Below are 17,281 nucleotides of genomic sequence, written 5' to 3' on the forward strand. Positions count from 1 at the left end.
ATATATATATATATTTTTTTACAATTTTTTATATTTAACATTTTTTTTTTAAATGAAATCATTTTGGATAAGTTGAAATTCATGTTCTTCACCTAATTCACTCATAAAAATATTGTCAATTTCTGAGCGTTTTTTAGAAAGAAAAAATTGTCAGTTAAGTGTATTACACTCTCATTATTTATGCCCTCTGGGGCCCCCTAAATAAATATATATATCATTATACCCTGTCTCACATATAGGGGTATTGCAAAACATTTGCACTGACAACGTTCTTTTAGTTCTTCACATGTACCATCATTTACCAGCGACAGCACAGAAGATCCACGACAACGCCACAAGGGGGAGATAACTTCTTGGCTTCCAATGTCCCATCCCTACTTCCCAGCATCCTCCTTTCCTGCTGCTGCTGCTCCCCAGATGTTCCAGAGTCATTTCGCGTGTCCTCGTGCGGCCGCGCGTGTGTACGTCACGGAGCCCGCGCTGTCCCTTCCATTGGTTGGTTTCGAGAAAAAGGTCCCGCCCTCGGGATAAAGGGGGCGGGCCGTGTGTGGAATACACTAGGTGACTAGAAATAGTTCTGTGGGATTTTTTTGGTCGCCTTAGGTCATGTGATGTTTGGCAGCCAATCCGCGCTTGGCAAACGGTGAACCGTAGCAAACTGAGGAGGAAGTTGGTGCCTTCACAGGGGAGCGAGTGACGGGAGACCGGAGCGATGACCCGTGAGTATACCGGGGGGCGGAGGGGCGCCACTCAGCGGGTAAAGACTCCATGTACGCTGCAGACGGAGGGCTGAGATCGGGGAGGGCCGCCTTGTGGACTGGAGGCTGCTGTCTCGGGTGCCACGTCAGCCAGGGCCTCGGCTACCCGGGGACGCCTGGAGGGACCGTGACGCCCCGTACCCTGACTCATTGGCCATAACCGATGGCCCAGGAGAGACCTCCGCCAGCGTCATTACTGCTCCGCTCTATATACGGAGGTGTAGCGGCTCCCCCTGCCCTAGTAATGGCAGTAACCCTGGGGAATGGGGAGCTGGCTGCTATCACTGTGTAGTGGTTATAGCACAGCTGGGCAGCGGCACATACTAACTATGTTTTAGTTTATCCTTATTAGTTTTTGGAGTGCAAGTCCCTCCTTGGTTACCTATACACTGAGCATGGGCTGTACGTAAATATCTGCACCTGTACTTGCACTTTTTGAATTTGGTCTGCATACAGATTGTAAACCATGCCCGGGCTGTCCAAGGAATGGTGCCGCATTGTAACCTATTAAGAGCCTCTTATCGTTGTTTACCTGCCGTGTTATGCAGCTCTGTACGAAGCCGGGTACACACAACAAGAGATCTTTAACGACGTGGCTGATTCCGACACATCGGGATGACAAATCGTTAAAAAATGTGTGGTGTGTATGCACTATGGTGCATACACACGGTCAGACTTGCTAGATGAACGATTTTCCAACGATTTCATGAACGATTTCTGACAGCATTTAAATGAGTGAAATAGTCCAAATCTGACCGCAAACCCAGTCGATGATAGTCGATGCATGCCCTACATGTCAAAGATATATGAACGATTTTCACAATCATTATCGTTCATATCTGATAAGAAATCGGACCGTGTGTACGCAGCATTAGATCAGGCAGTGCGGCTGACTATCCCATGCAGCACTATGTTGGGAAGGTGGAGGCATATTGGGTGGTCGGGCACCGGATCACCCTGTGTGTATGGACCGCCTGATATGTCGGCAGCCGGGTCGTGTGTCGCGTCGCTGGGTACACACATCGTTTAGTGTGTACCCAGCCTAAATTCCCTATCCCACACTTTCAGGGGTCTGTTTTGTTAGAAACAAAATGGCTATCATTATATTTTGGAGTGTTGGAGCAAACACAGGTTATACAAACTCCACGCAGACATGGCTGTGGTCGGGAATTGCCAATCTCCTTGCTGTGAGGCAGCAATGCTAAATAGTGTGCCACCAAAATATTCTGTGGGCAATATGCATAAAGTGATTTGTGCTATCCAGGATCTACAAATTAACATGTGCCCCCAGAATATACCATTGCCTTAGTTGTACACCAGCAAATACTCCTCACATGCCAATCTATGCCATCAAGGAATGCTGGAATTGTTGATGCTACTATTTTTTAATTGCACATTAGTCAATACATACTAGCCACAGCACTTACACAGTGGTGGCAGATGCCATCATATGCCCCCAGAAAATACCAGCCAGTACCTGACCATCTGCCTGCCTGTTAATACATTTAACTCACATTGGCAACAGGCCCAGACTTGATGCATCCATCAATAGTGTACATCCTTGTAAATGTAGTAGGCCTTGGCGTTAACTCTAGGTATCCCACACGTATAGTTAGAGGGCTCTTGTTATAGCTGCAGCACCATTATGGAATTCTTCCCTTCAGGAATATACAGCGGGGTACATAGAATGGGAAGCTTTGCGACAATGGTCTGACTTCGTCCAAGGCAAATATTTATATGATAAAGCAAGCCAACATAGGGGGATGCAATTGGGAAGCTGGCTGACATTATACCCACAGCCGGCTTCCCGACTGTCATATCCTGGCGAGGGTGAAACGCCCGGAGTCTAGATGTAGACGCCGCTCATTTCCCTGACGCCCGGAATCCCGATCGAAGGGATGCTGGGCGCCGCGAGCGGACAGCCGTGGGGGGGAGGGTTAGGTTTAGGGCTCTCGGGGGGCACTTAGGGATAGGAATCCCCTGGGAGGTTAGGGTTAGGCTAGGGGATGGGAGGGTTAGGCACCCCCGGGGGGGGGGGGGTTAGGCACCCCCCGGGGGACTTAGGTTTAGGCAGCGGGAGAGGGGGGGGGTTAGGTTTGGGCACTTAGAAGGGGGATTAGGTTTAGGGACTTGGGGGGGGGGGGGGAGGTTAGGGTTAGGCACCCCAAAGGGAGAGTTAGGGGGGTAGGTTAGGTTAGTTATTACTTGCCTAGGGACGATCTGGATTTCCAGGGCTGCCGGGAATCGGCCGGCGGTATTTCATACCGATTCCTAACATAGGATGCTTACACCAAAATGACTGAGATACGAAATGTCACTTGTGCTCAAGCATGGTTATCCTTAAAACATGGTGTGTTAAGTCTTGAGGACCAAGTTTGAGAAGCACTGTTCGTTCTAGGTCACACTTTATAAAGAAAGCTGTCGCAGTCCGTATCCTATTTATGCCCAAACACACTGACGCTTTTTAGTAGTGGGATTTGTATACTTAATTAGAACAACCATTGAAACATTGAGGCATTAAAAGTGAAATTGACGCTAACGCAATAATTCTGCAGGCGGAAATCAGCGTGAACTTGCCCGGGCAAAGAACCTGAAGAAGGGTCAGAAAAACGATAAAAAGCAGGATGATGGATTATCGGCTGCTGCGAGAAAAGAGAGGTATTTACATAACTTTGTGCAGAGTAATTTTTTGGGATTCTGCAATATACCCACATAGTTTATAGTGTAAGACAGTTGACAGCTCTTTGAACTGCTATAGTTGTCAAACACATGTCTTTATAGTATGATTCCCCAGACTAGATAGAACAGCAACTGTACTGGATTTGTCCCCAGTTGGAGACATTATCCAGGGAACTGTGCAAGTACTAACTGCTTAAAATAATTTGATGGAATATCATTTTGTAAGGCAGAAGTTCTTTGGAGTCTGTGGAATCCTATAGACAAATGTAAGTAGTAGTAGTATATGTAGCACCAAACCAGCTATTAGGCATATATAATAGTTTCCATAGGTACCTTTTTTTATGCTTATTTTAATGGAAAGGATTATTATTATTATTTATTAAGCTTCTTATATAGCGCAGTAAATTCCGTTGCGCTTTACAATTTGAATTAACATTTCACTGGGTTTTAAAAGACAATACAGTGCCTTGCATTGGGTATAATGTCAGCCAGCTTCCCAATTGCATCCCCCTATGTTGGCTTGCTTTATCGTATAAATATTTGCCTTGGACGAAGTCAGACCATTGTCGCAAAGCTTCCCATTCTATGTACCCCGCTGTATATTCCTGAAGGGAAGAATTCCATAATGGATCTGCACAAAATAGTCTAATTTGATGAAGTGAAATGAGAAAAAATATATATATATATAAGAATCTTTATAAATAAAATTCTGAAAATTGGCATGTGCATATGCAATCATCCCCTCTGCTATGAAGCCCCTCAAGAGTTCTGGTGCAACCAATTATCTTCAGAAGTCACATAATTAGTGAAATGAAGTCCACCTGTGTGAAATCTAAGTGTCACATGATCTGTCAGTATAAACACACCTGAAAGGCCCCAGAGGCTGCAACACCACTAAGCAAGAGGCATCACACCATGAAGTCCAAGGAGCTCTCTAAACAAGTCAGGGACAAAGTTGTATTTATTTTTTTTATAAAAAAATATCCAAATCTTTGATGATCCCCTGGAGCACCATCAAATCCATCATCATCAAATGGAAAGAACATGGTACCACAACAAACCTGCCAAGAGAGGGCCGCCCACCAAAACTCTCAGACCAGCAAGGAGGGCATTAATCACAGAGGCAACACAGAGACCAAATGTAACCCTGAAGGAGCTGCAGAGTTCCACAGCAGAGACTGGTGTATCTGTGCATGTGACCATAATAAGCCATACACTCCATAGAGATGGGCTTTATGGAAGAGTCGCCAGAAAAAAACTATTACTTGGTGATAAAAATAAGAAGACACAATTTGAGTTTGCTAAAAGGCATGTGGGCGACTCCCCAAATGTATGGAGGAAGGTGCTCTGGTCAGATGAGATTAAAATTGAACTTTTTGCCCACCAAGGAAAACGCTGTGTCTGGAGCAAACCCAACACATCCCATCACCCCAAGAACACCATCCCCTCAGTGAAACATGGTGGTGGCAGCATCATGCTGTGGGGATGATTTTCAGCAGCAGGGACTGGAAAACTGTTTTGAGTCGAGGGAAAGGTGGATGGTGCTAAATACAGGGATATTCTTGAGCAAAACCCTGTTTCAGTCTGCCTGTGATTTGAGATTGGACGGAGATTCATCTTCCAGCAGGACAATGACCCGAAGCATACTGCTAAAGCAACACTCCAGTGGTTTAAGGGGAAACATTTAAATGTGTTGGAATGGCCTAGTCAAAGCCCAGATCTCAATCCAATTGAGAATCTGTGGTCAGACTTGAAGAATGCTGTTCACAAGCGGAAACCATCCAACATGAAGGAGCTGGAGCAGTTTTGCCTTGAGGAATGGGCAAAAATCCCAGGGGCAAGCTCATAGAGACTTATCCAAAGCAACTTGCATCTGTAATTGCCGAAAAAGGTGGCTCGACAAAGTACTGACTTTAGGGGGGTGAATAGTTATGCACGCTGAAGTTTTCTGTTATGTTGTCCTAAATGTTGTTGGATTCACAACATAAAAAAAAAAAAAAAACAACTTCAAAATTGTAGGCATGTTCTGTGAATGAAATGATGCACACCTTCAAACAATCCATTTTAATTCCAGGTTTTCAGGCAACAAAACATGAAAAATGCAAAGGCACTGTACATACATAGATACGTAAAAGACATACATACGTAAAAGACATACATAAGGGTAAGAGGGCCCTGCTTACAATCTATAGGGAAATAGGTGTTGATACACAAGGATAGGTACTACATATTGCAAATCGGTCAAGCCCGATTGTAGATGTTTTTGGTGGACTGTATAATCCAATCACACTGGAAAGTTGGCCTAGGGTTTGGAGGATGTTAAATTGAAGAAAGAGAAGATGTGATAGGTGTTTACCGTGAGAAGAGCGTTAGATAGGGAAGCTATAAAAGGTTAGGTGGGCGGTCCTGGAATCTGATAAGCTTGTCTGAAGAGGTGAGTTTCCAGAGAACGCTTGAATGTTTGGAAACTAGTGAAAAGTCTTATTGTGCGTGGGAGGGCATTCCACAGGGTGGGTGCAGCCCGAAAAAAGTCCTGTAACCGTGCATGGGAACAAATAATGCGCAGGTATGAGAGCTTCAGATCTTGTGCAGAGCGGAGATGTCAGGTTGGAAGATCTTTTAAGATCAGTGAAGAGATGTATGTTGGTGTGGTTTGGTTAATAGCTTTATGTGTGAGTGTAAGTATTTTAAATTGAATACGGTAGAAGACCGGCAGCCAGTGGAGGGACTGACAGAGTGGATCAGCAGACACTGAACGTTTGGTGAGAAAGATCAACCTCGCAGCTGCATTCAAAATGGATTGTAGGGGGGAGAGCCTGTTTTTGGGAAGACCAATAAGGAGACTATTGCAATAGTCAATGCGGGAAATAATGAGTAAAGGATAAACTTGTAGCCATCAGTAATTGGAAGAAACTTTCTTCTTCCTTTTAATCTTACCTTAGATGCATGTGTCGTCTTGCAGGTTTTGCTAAATACCTAGCATTCTGTTTCTAGCATCTTGTTTTCAGCATATGTGCATATAGCAAAAAAAAATCTTTCTTTTTAATACTATTTAGTGTATGATCAGCAAGTGAAGAAACAAAATTAAAAAGTAAGTTATTCAACAGCTGTGATATGCTGGTTGGATTTGAGCATTGTGGGGGTGATTCAATTCTTTTGCAGGAATTTAGTCCCCCCCCCACCCTGTTTAAGTGCCTGAGATTTATTCAATTGATTCCCGTGATGGACACTTTTTCCCATGATAATGCCTGGCGTTAAGCGGCAACGCCCAGACTACGTTCCATCCGCAATGAAACTGTCAGGTAGCGACTAGCCCCAATGCCCTGCGTAACTCTGACTTCTGCTCACACCTCAGGAGGGTGTGAGCAAAATTTAAGATAAGTGTAGCCTCTGGTTTAGTCACGGGAAGTAATTGAATAGTACTTAGCCCAAAAGCTAAATTCCCACTAATTAATTGGAGTGCCCATTTTGACCGGTCTGGAAAGTCCTGATCAATAATTTTGAGAATCTGAGATGAATGTTGAATCATGATGCCCAGATTTTTGTAAAGATCTTTGAAGTGTTGCATATAGGCTAGTCATTAACTCAATTAAGTAGGTGGCCCAAATTCTGTTGGAAGCTGTTTTCCTTGCAGGTGTGTTGGGCCACTTCCAATCTGCTGCTAGCTGGCAGGTGCTAGCTGCAATTATAACTTTCTCAGTTTGTTTAGATGTTGAGTAGTGTTTGGAACCCTGAGTATGATGAGGAAAACCAGAGGCAGAGGGGAATTCCTCGCTGTATTCCTTCTTTTTTTTTTTTTTTTTTTTTTTAATCTCTGTGATCTCACAGCTTTGGGCAGTGTGACCATATGTAGAGTAAGAAACCCACCCGTAGGCAGTGTTTCCAGCATCTACGTATCTGAGATGCCTGGGATAAACCTATGCAATCTTGGTATGTAGTACTAACAATAGAGTGGCTTGTAAACCTTCTTGGTGTTCCCACTAGGCTGTTTTAGTGTGCCGCCACGCTTTGCCCGATTTCAAAAGGGCAAAATGCGCCCTGCCCTGATGGCAGCGCCTTACTAAAAAAAGCTTGCCAGGTGCCGCCCCCACCGGCAGGCCGCAGTGTCCTGTGGGTGGGAACAATAGCGGTGGAGCGATCACTGCTGGTCAATAGATGCCGGCTGCATCCCCTCACAGAGACAGAAGAACTTGGGGGCGGCCTGGCATGTCTAATGGTGCGTACACACTGGGCGATAAAGTGGACGACTGAACGATATCGTTATCGTTCAGTCGTCCACTTTATCGTCCATTTTTAACCCCAAAAAGATGAACGATGACCACGACGCGCTTTCCCGCGGGTCGTTCGTCATCATCGTTCATCGGGCTGACATGCAGGCCAACCTGACGATCTCGTCAGGTTGCTGCATGTCAGGGAATGGGGGAGAGAGCCCGGCGCTGAACGATATCGTTAATGATATCGTTCAGCGGCTGTGCTCAATGTCATGAACGACATTGGGCACAGCCTGCCGGGGACAACACTACACGATATCGCTCAGAGAGCATATCGTGTAGTGTGTACCCACCATTAGTGCCAGGCATGCCCCTAAGAGTGTGTCTTTAAGAAGCGCCCCTTTTTCAACAAACTCCTTTCCGGGTGTGCACAGAAGTGCCCCCTTATAAGTCCGTAGAGTGAACACTAAGTTCTGTTTTATACTAGCACAAATGGAGCTTGAGTCTGAATTCTGTTTGTGTGTGTGTGTGTGTGTGTGTGTTTATTTATATATATATATATATATATTTATTAGTGTGTGTGTTCCAACAACGAACGGCACTTGCAGGGCACGACTTATCGCAGGGCAAGCAAGTAATAATCAGATAGCCATCTTTATACTCAAACGTTTCAGGTCTTTATTACCCTTTTTCAAGGATACACAACCAGAATGTACAACATTTATTTCCTTAAATGCACCCAGTGTAAGCGAGGGACCGGATGCTGGCAGGGCCACCCGCAATGTGCCCTCCACTTTCGGGAACGAAAAACCGGAAGTGCGAGTCAGTCACGCCCACCGTATGGGTGTGTTCTTAGGCAGAATTGTGAGTGATCTCTCTCCCTTGGCTGAGAAGCAACACCACACTTGAATGGTCTGAGGATGCTTTACTGTTGGCATGGCACAGGACGAAGACTTTTGGAGGATGGCCTGGTGTCAAGAAGGGGAGCAAAGAAGCCACTTCTCTACAGGAAAAATATCAGGGACAGATATTCTGCAAAAGGTACAGGGATTGGACTGCTGAGGACTGGGGTAAAGTTATTTTCTCTGATGAATCCCCTTTCAGATTGTTTGGGGCATCTGGAAAAACGCTTGTCCGGAGAAGGAAAAGTGAGCGCTACCATCAGTCCTGTGTCATGCCAACAGTAAAGCATCCTGAGACCATTCATGTGTGGGGTTGCTTCTCAGGCAAAATTGCGAGTGCGCCCAGCCCACTCCCTTGGCTAAGAACACAGCTATGAATAAAGAATGGTCCAAAACATCCTGCAAGAGCAACTTCTCCCAACCATCTAAGAACAGTTTGTTGATGAACAATGCCTTTTCCAGCATGATGGTGCGCCTTGCCATAAGGCAATAGTGAAAACGAAGTGGCTCGGGGAAATTTTAGGTCCATGGCCAGGAAACTCCCCAGAGATAAAAATAGTTATAGACACACACCGCGCTGGTAAGCAATTTAGAATTCGGTAATATGAATTTAATAATAAAATTTAAATAATGAAAAAATAAGACAATAGATATATAAATCAATAGGACATATAATCAATAGTAAAAACATATATTCAACAGTAAAAATAAAAAAACGTATGAATAGATGAATATTGTATTAACTAGCTGGTGTATAAATGATGGTACTAATTGTGCTGGAAACTCCCCAGACCTTAATCCCATTGAGAACTTGTGGTCAATACTCAAGAGGCGGGTGGACAAACAAAAACCCACACATTCTGCCAAACTCCAAGCATTGATTAGGCAGGAATGGGCGGCCATCAGTCAGTATGTGGCCCAGACGTTGATTGACAGCATGCCAGGGCGAATTGCAGGAGGTCTTGAAAAAGAAGGGTCAACACTGCAAATATTGCCGTATTGCATAAACGTAATGTAGTTGTCAATAAAAGCCTTTCACACTTATGAAATGCTTGTAATTTTACTTCAGTACAACATAGTAACATCTGACAAAAAGGTGTTAATATTAAAATGAACCTTTAATATACCCCTGCCTGTATCTTCTAATATCCTGCCTATACCTTCTAAGGATGACGCTAATTTGCGTACGCAGTCATACAGTAAATAAAGACTTAGACCTGGAATCTGTGGTTCCAAAGCACAAGTATTATTCAAGTAAAAGTACAGTCAGTTACACGCTATTGATCCAGACACAATTAGACGCAAAGGAATTGTACAGACCCAAGTACAGTATACATACGCCCACGCTTCCGGACCCGGTGATAGGCATCAGCAAGAAACCCCGTCGTCATTCAGCAAGAAGACTAAAATCCCAGCATTTGAGCACACATATTTATACCCCCACAGAATAGACCGGACAATAGAGAAGTTTGTTGCTGATGTCATTGGTTCCCAGGGGAGAAGCATCTGTTACAGGGCATTTAACAGGCTGGTTCCAATAGACTCTCCCTGCCTCTAACAGCTGGGGATCTTTCCCTTCCCGCCCCCTGCAACATCCTAACAGTTGTTCATGAAATATACATTTTGTTGCTTGTAGACTCTGCGATCCATAAGTTGGGAATGCATGATGCGATCTCCACACCGATAGTACCGGAATTCTGTTGAAAGAGTATGCATCAGTACGACCCCAAACACTGCTGTCTTAACATGTATAGAACCTTGGTTATCAAATACCTTTATTTCACAGCATTTAAACTAACTGAACCAACTTAAATCATATACTTTAAAGCTTATTAAACCTTATGTGTGAATATGTAATGTGTGAGTATTCGGGGTTTGGTATAAAGACGTATTAATGTGTGTATGAGGAAGGGTGCAGTTAACTCTCACTGAGTGAACATTTTAGCAGTGTGACATGCTGAGCCAGATAGTTCCACATGCCCACTCTGTGAGCAGTCCCCCCCACCTGTCCCAGGCTTCAAAAGAAAAACTCTTTATTCTTCCAGTCTCTTGTGTGAAATGCAAATAGCCCAGCTACAAGAGACAGACCTAAGATGACACTCTAATCTTTGAAATCATGTCATTGCAGGAAGCTTGCTAATGTAAGGTGTGTATTCAAGCCAGACCACCTGTAGTGAGGGCAAACACTATCCAGGAAGCTTATCTACACAAGCCAGTTGTCACCTGGCCACTTGCTCTAATGCAATTTTGGCATACTGTAAAGCCATTTCTGAAATCTATATCCTTTATAATACGTAAAGTAATGAAATGGGCTTTTGGTGAATCGCCTTAACCTATGGCGATGGTCACAGATGCATTTGCATGATGCTAATAGTAGTATCGCCACATGTACTAAAGTGTGAGTTTATCTAAAATGGAGCTTAAGCGGCCAATTCGCAAAATGGCGTCGCTGCGATTCAATTTTAAACCGATCTTGTCTCAGCCAATAATCTAGTTTTGACAAAGGTCTATAAACACTGAAGCTGCAAACTTTGTGAAAACCAATACTTGTGTCATTCTCAAAACTTTTGGCCATGGCTGTAGTATGTATGGCTTCATTTTAATGGATAATATAGTTGCATGATCTTGGCACACATTTTCCACGCAAGTTTTATTTTTTTTTAAAGCTCAAGTTGCATGTCGTAATTGTGAATGCACAGATCTATTGGAATGGCCTTGGTTGAGATGTAACTATCACTGTTGTACCCTTTCCCGTGCTATACATTGTTAACGTTTTTTGTTTTTTTTCTCCTTTTCCATCTAGAGATGCTCAAATAATGCAGGAGAAGCAGAAAAAGGCAATGGTGAAAAAAGATGATCCTAAATAGAATCTGTGGATCGCAGTGTAACTATGGATGGAGGAGGATGACATTGATACATTGCCCAGTCCCTGAACAAAAACATTTGGCTAAATGGCTTTGTTTGCCCCCTCCCCCAATGCTAAGTATTTTCGCTGTGCATTGTTTCCAGCCTTTTCCTTTAATCATAGACAAGTAGCATAGTTTGTTTGTTCCTGCCTCATGTACATATTCTAAATATACCACTTTATCTTAACCCTGCACAAAGTTCAGGCCCTTGTTTTTAACTTGCCGCTTTCTCTGCATGCTGACCTCGCGTTGGTTGAGTCAGCTTTCTGAAATACGTGTTCTAATAAAGTTCAAAACTGAACAACCACTTCACCGTGATTGAAGTAACCTGTCATTTTGTATTCACGTTGGACCCAGTCAAATATTTAATAAAATGACTTTTTTTCCGTGAAGACTTCCATTTTTTTTCTTTTTATACAGAGCTGTTCAATGTAGTACAAATATGTAAATATATGGTATGTAGACCTCAGTTCTTGATCTACTACATTGGCTAATATGTGAATGTACATTTAACGGGTAACTAAAGCTGCCTTCTGTTAGAATTAAAACAAGCATGTAGACTTGCTGCTTGACTAGAAAGGTTTATTGAAAAGATTCTCACTTCCCACTCATATAATTTTTTTATTTTTATCCTTTTAATGAATTGCTGTAAATAGCCTCTGAGGCCAGGTGGAGGCGATTGGCTTGATGTCTGTTTTGCTATTAATGAACCTCCTCCTCTACTTAAATGTTCCCACCACTACAGACTTCCAGCCTATAAAGTGCTGCGGTCAAAGCTTTTACTGCACATAACAGTAAATGACACATACTGGATGTCAGTCACATTAGGGCTTATGCTGGAAATAATACTGCACGCAACTCTCTTGCTACTGGAAAATGTGTAAACTTGTGGGTTGGGATTTGACTCCCAAGAGACCGTGAAAGGAGGGTGGGTTGCGTGCAATAATATGGTCTGAAAAGAACCATCTTTTTTTTATTCTTTTGTGATCCATATATCTAAATTTTATTTTTAGTGAACTGATCGTGCTACATGTTCTTGTGGAGCACTGTAAGACTTTGGGGCAGATGTACTAAGCTCTGGAGAGTGATCAACTACCAGGCAATCAGCTCCTAATTGTAATTTTTCAAAAACAGCCTGTAACATGACCGGAGCGGCTTAAAGTTTATCACTTTCAAAAGCTTAGTACATCCTGCATCTAAGAGGACAAAATATGGTATTTGAACATGGAGACACGAGATGCTTGCTTGTCTTGTAAAAAAACATGGATAGATTAGGGTTGCTATGCAGGAGACCATGTTTAGAAGTCACCTGTGGAACAGTTGCTTAAGGATGCCACAAATAACTGGGCTGTCAATATGAGAGAATTGGTGTCCTTAATGGAGGAATTCAATTAGGTGCGGGTTTGCCAAAAGGTGATATACTCTTGCTCTTCGCCTTATAATCCGTATTCTTTGCCTTCTTGCGCGCACCTGAGATGCGCACAGTTCAGTTAGAAAAACCAATTCACACTACTCGCAGCAAGTTGTCCAAAAAGCGAACAGGGAAAATACCATGAAAAAGCAGGGAGACCTTCCAGGACCCCCCAAAAAAAACTTTTGCTAGCAGAATCTTATAGAAGACTGTTAGATGCCTTTATAAGGAAGGTACTGCATGCTTTTAAAAGGTGTCAAATTGCTCACGTGTGCATTTTTTTTGTGCGGAAAAAAACAGTAAAAAGCTGCTATTCCAAACCCCCCCAAACAAACACATACAGTACTTCCAATCTATCCTCTCTGCTGAAGCATCTGACTACCTGTCCTTTTGATCCTATATGCTCACATACCAGTTGAGCCCTGTGCTCAGCCTAACCTTAGCTATTCTCTCTGTTCTGGTATCTTTCTGAAAAAATTAATTTTAAAAAGCTGCAGAATTTTGTCATTTCTAAGGAATGGGAAAGGGAAAATGCTAAAAAGTAGATAATGATGCTTTTGGGTGATGTGAGGTGACTTTAAAAACATAAAAACAATTGTTCTTTGTTGAAACAATCTTTCAATAAATTTGGGGTGCATTATTTAAATAAGTTCTTCCATACCTTTTCACTTGCACGGGGGGGTGAAGAAAAACAAGTGACTGTACTCTGAAAAATAAATGTGTTTGAAATTGAATTGCAAATGTAACTCACAATGCAAATAACACCAAACTTGCACCTGATTGAATTCCCCCTAATTGAACTCCTTGTAAGTAAAAAATGGTTCATACTGTACAAAGAATATAACTTTACATAAATAATTGCAATGCTACAATTGCTTGGAGCTTAAAATCTAGAGGGTAGACACAGTTTGTGGGTGAACAGTTATGGGCTTCACTCAGTTTTTCACCAACAGAACTCCTGCTCACTGTATAGGTTTTGTTCTGTGCACAAATCTCTGTAAAATCTGGAAACTGAATATCTTCTGACTTTGCACATACAATACCTCAGGTTCTCTGAGAGTGCAACCACTGTCGAGTACCAACATTCATTCCATGGTCAGTAAAAAAATTATCTATGTATTCTAGTAATTGGTCTGAATCAAAATGAACATCTTGGGATGTGTTTTCTAAGCCCCAAATGTTGGCATTTCTGGCTGCTAGACTGCGCTAAATACTTAATTGCGGATGACTAGAGGGACTTTTCCTCCGAGTAAATCCTTAAATGGCAGAGGACGAGCCCCATGGTCTCCACATCTATGTGGGCTGAAGAAAATTAGTGATTTACCTACGCTCTACGGGTACTGACAGAATGGATATGAAAACCGTCCGGTTCACACCCTGATGCTTGGACAGGACAGGTAAGTACCTTAGCTCCCCCGCCTCCCGCCTCTCCCTTAGTGGTGCCTAAAACAAACTCCACCCTTACTGCACCCTAACCCTCCCCCCCCCCCCCCAGGAGTGCCTAACCCCCAAAGCCTAACTCTAACCCCACTACACTTCCTAAAACCCCCCTACCCCCCCACTTAATTCTAAGGGTGCCCGGACTGACCTCGTTCGGGCTGGTGTTCCGGCGTCGGGTTTAAGATAGGCGTTGGTATGTCGACACCTATCGTTAGTCACTTGTTGGTGTTGAAACCGGTGGCATTGCGGCCGCCGGTCTCATAACTACATCCTATCCTGACAACCGATATGGAGTGCTGGAGTTCAGCAGTGGCAATCGGGAAGTGATGTCATTGTTGGTGGGGGTTTGTTTTCGTTTGCAAATAAATAAAAATTAATGCAAACACTGGGAAGGGAATCTTGAGTCCCTTTGCCTCTCCAACTATGGAAGGTATAAGGATAGGGACACTCCTTTTGAAAGCAAGAACTCCTCTTTCAAGCTATTTGCACCCGAAGAAGATATTGCCCGATGATGAGTGTAATCGGCAGGCAATAATCACTACACTGCAGAAAAAGAATGAGTCTGGGCTTGAGACGGTGCTTGTTCTCGTATCCACGCTTCTTCCTATGGGAAGGTGTTTCGGGGATGCGAAGAGGGATCCGATAGGATTCCTCTGCCACCGTCTCATGGACTCCCCGGTGGCTGTGCATATGTGTGACCTCAGATCACGCATGCGTAGCCGGGCCGACGGGGAGGAGGTAAGTAACGCAGCTACATCTATAGCTGCTTTTCGGAGCTGCTGTCCCCTCACCGGAGCAATGATGAATCGCTACGGTGTAATCTATCCCACTGTGAGTTCAATATTAAATCATTGGATGCCATAGGCATTCGATGATGAATAGGTCCCAATATCTCACCTCAGCTTCCATGCCCTTCCAAACTACTTTCAAGAAAGTGAGTGGGCAACTCTCTAATCTCACAACTTATTTGACCCACTTTTAGTGTGGTCCGAACACTACACAGAGACTGCAATTACTAAAGTGGTTAATGATTCGATGACAGATATATCAACAGTAAATGCCATTATTCACTTCTAATTGTCCTGGATCTCTCTGCTGCATTTGACACTGTTGGGCACTCTTCTCATACAAATGCTGCCCTATCCAGGTTCTCATCCTCCTTATCACATCGCTCTTTCACTGGTCTCCACTTCATCTATCAGTTGGAGTACCACAAGGCTCAGTCCTAAATTCTTTGCTTTTTGCTATTTATGCCACCTCTCTTGGAAAACAAATCCGTATCCTCTGTGTGGATGATACCAAAATGTACCTATTCTCTTCAGATCTCTCACCATCTGTATTGGCCGGCATTACTGACTGCCATTTCTTGGATGTCATTTAGCCATCTCAATGTGCTAAAAACAGAGTTAATATTAAGGTGCATACACAGTGTCAGATGAACGATTTGAATTACGAACGATTTTTGATTGCATTAAAATGAATGGAATTGTCCAAATCTGACTTCAAACACATCAGATGTCAAGATATCGTTATCTGACCATCGGGAACGTTCATCGTTCAAACATGTCAGATATGCCAGATTTTCCTTCAGATATGAACGATTGAACGAATTTTGAAATCATCGTTCAGATCTGAAGAAAAATCTGACAGTGTGTATGCACCATTACCTAACCTTCCAGAAGGAGGAAGTGACAGTGTGGTCCCTGCAGATCTCCAGGATACAACAGCATAGACTGGGAAAGGAGCGGAGACTCAGGCAAGTGGGCAGGTCGCAGGGACCAGACTGTCACTTCCTCCTTCTGGAAGGTTTGTCTATTAGCAGGATTTCTGAAAAAGAAGTATTCCTGTATTCTGAATGGCTGTACAGATGAATACAAATCGGCATTAAAACCATTACTCCATATTTCAGATCATCTTAAGGGTGATTATTGTTTTATTTTATATAAGCGGTGACACTATATTTTATCTGTGGTATATAGAGAGCGCCTGACTTTTGGTACTTATTTTTTGTCTAGCTCTAATGGAGCGTACACACGGTCAGATTTGTCAGACTTGTCAGATGAACGATTAAACGATTTGAACGATTTTACCAAAGTTTTGAACGATTTGAACGATTTTTGACTGCATTAAAATGAATGGAATCGTCCAAGTCTGACTGCAAACCCATCAGATGTCAGATATCGTTATCTGACAAACGGGAACGCGCATCGTGGATCGTCCATCGTTCAGGCATGTCAGATATGAACGATTTTCCTTCAGATATGAACGACTGAACGATTTTTAAATCGTTATCATTCATATCTGAAGGAAAAATCTGATCGTGTGTATGCACCATTAGATTATCTCAAAGCTCTGCGTCTCTCATCTACACACATTACCAGCTCCCATTCACAGTTGCAAGACTTTTTCTGGAATGCCCTCCATCTCATAAGACTTCCTTCTAGCCTCCAAACCTTCCCTGAAAATTCACATATTTAGGGAAGCTTATAAAATGCCACAACCACCCACATAACCTCCACAACATAATCTACCCAATTTACTCCCTTGTACACAGTCCACACATAACTTTACTAATGTTCTTTTATACACTCACACAACTGACTCCAGGCCAACATTGCTATGTGACTGGATCATAAAGCACACCAAGAACTTTTGCAATCTGGCTGGACCAATTTGCAAAAGGTAGCACTTAACCTACTTAACAATATTTCCCTATAGATTGTAAATTTACAAGCAGGGCCTTCTTACCTGTGTCTGCTATTACCCAGTCTTGTTTTATTCCCATAAAACCCAACAGAATATTCGGGTGCTATATCAATAGTTGTGAATAAAATAAATCGTCAGCTGTACTGTTTCCTCACTTTTCTTACCTTGTTTAGACAGAATTGTGCCAGCTTGTGAAGAATGCAATTGTCCTAGTCAAACCCACTGAAGTCCAAGATCTGGGTCAAAAGACCCGAGAGAGCCTCCTTTT

At 43.1% G+C, this 17,281-nt stretch overlaps 1 protein-coding gene across 1 annotated transcript; it reads left to right on the plus strand.

The window, feature by feature from the left end:
• The first annotated feature begins 544 nt into the window (after positions 1 to 544).
• Positions 545 to 11,848, plus strand: SERF2 (small EDRK-rich factor 2). The gene is made up of 3 exons (XM_088472893.1): positions 545 to 719; positions 3,314 to 3,416; positions 11,354 to 11,848. The coding sequence occupies exons 1-3, from the start codon at positions 713 to 715 to the stop codon at positions 11,415 to 11,417; spliced, it is 174 nt and encodes a 57-aa protein (XP_088329019.1). The 5' UTR covers positions 545 to 712; the 3' UTR covers positions 11,418 to 11,848.
• Positions 11,849 to 17,281: the final 5,433 nt, after the last annotated feature.

This window comes from Taudactylus pleione, unplaced genomic scaffold (genome assembly GCF_031769625.1).
Source record: "Taudactylus pleione unplaced genomic scaffold, aTauple2 ptg000129l, whole genome shotgun sequence".
NCBI classification, from domain to species: domain Eukaryota; kingdom Metazoa; phylum Chordata; class Amphibia; order Anura; family Myobatrachidae; genus Taudactylus; species Taudactylus pleione.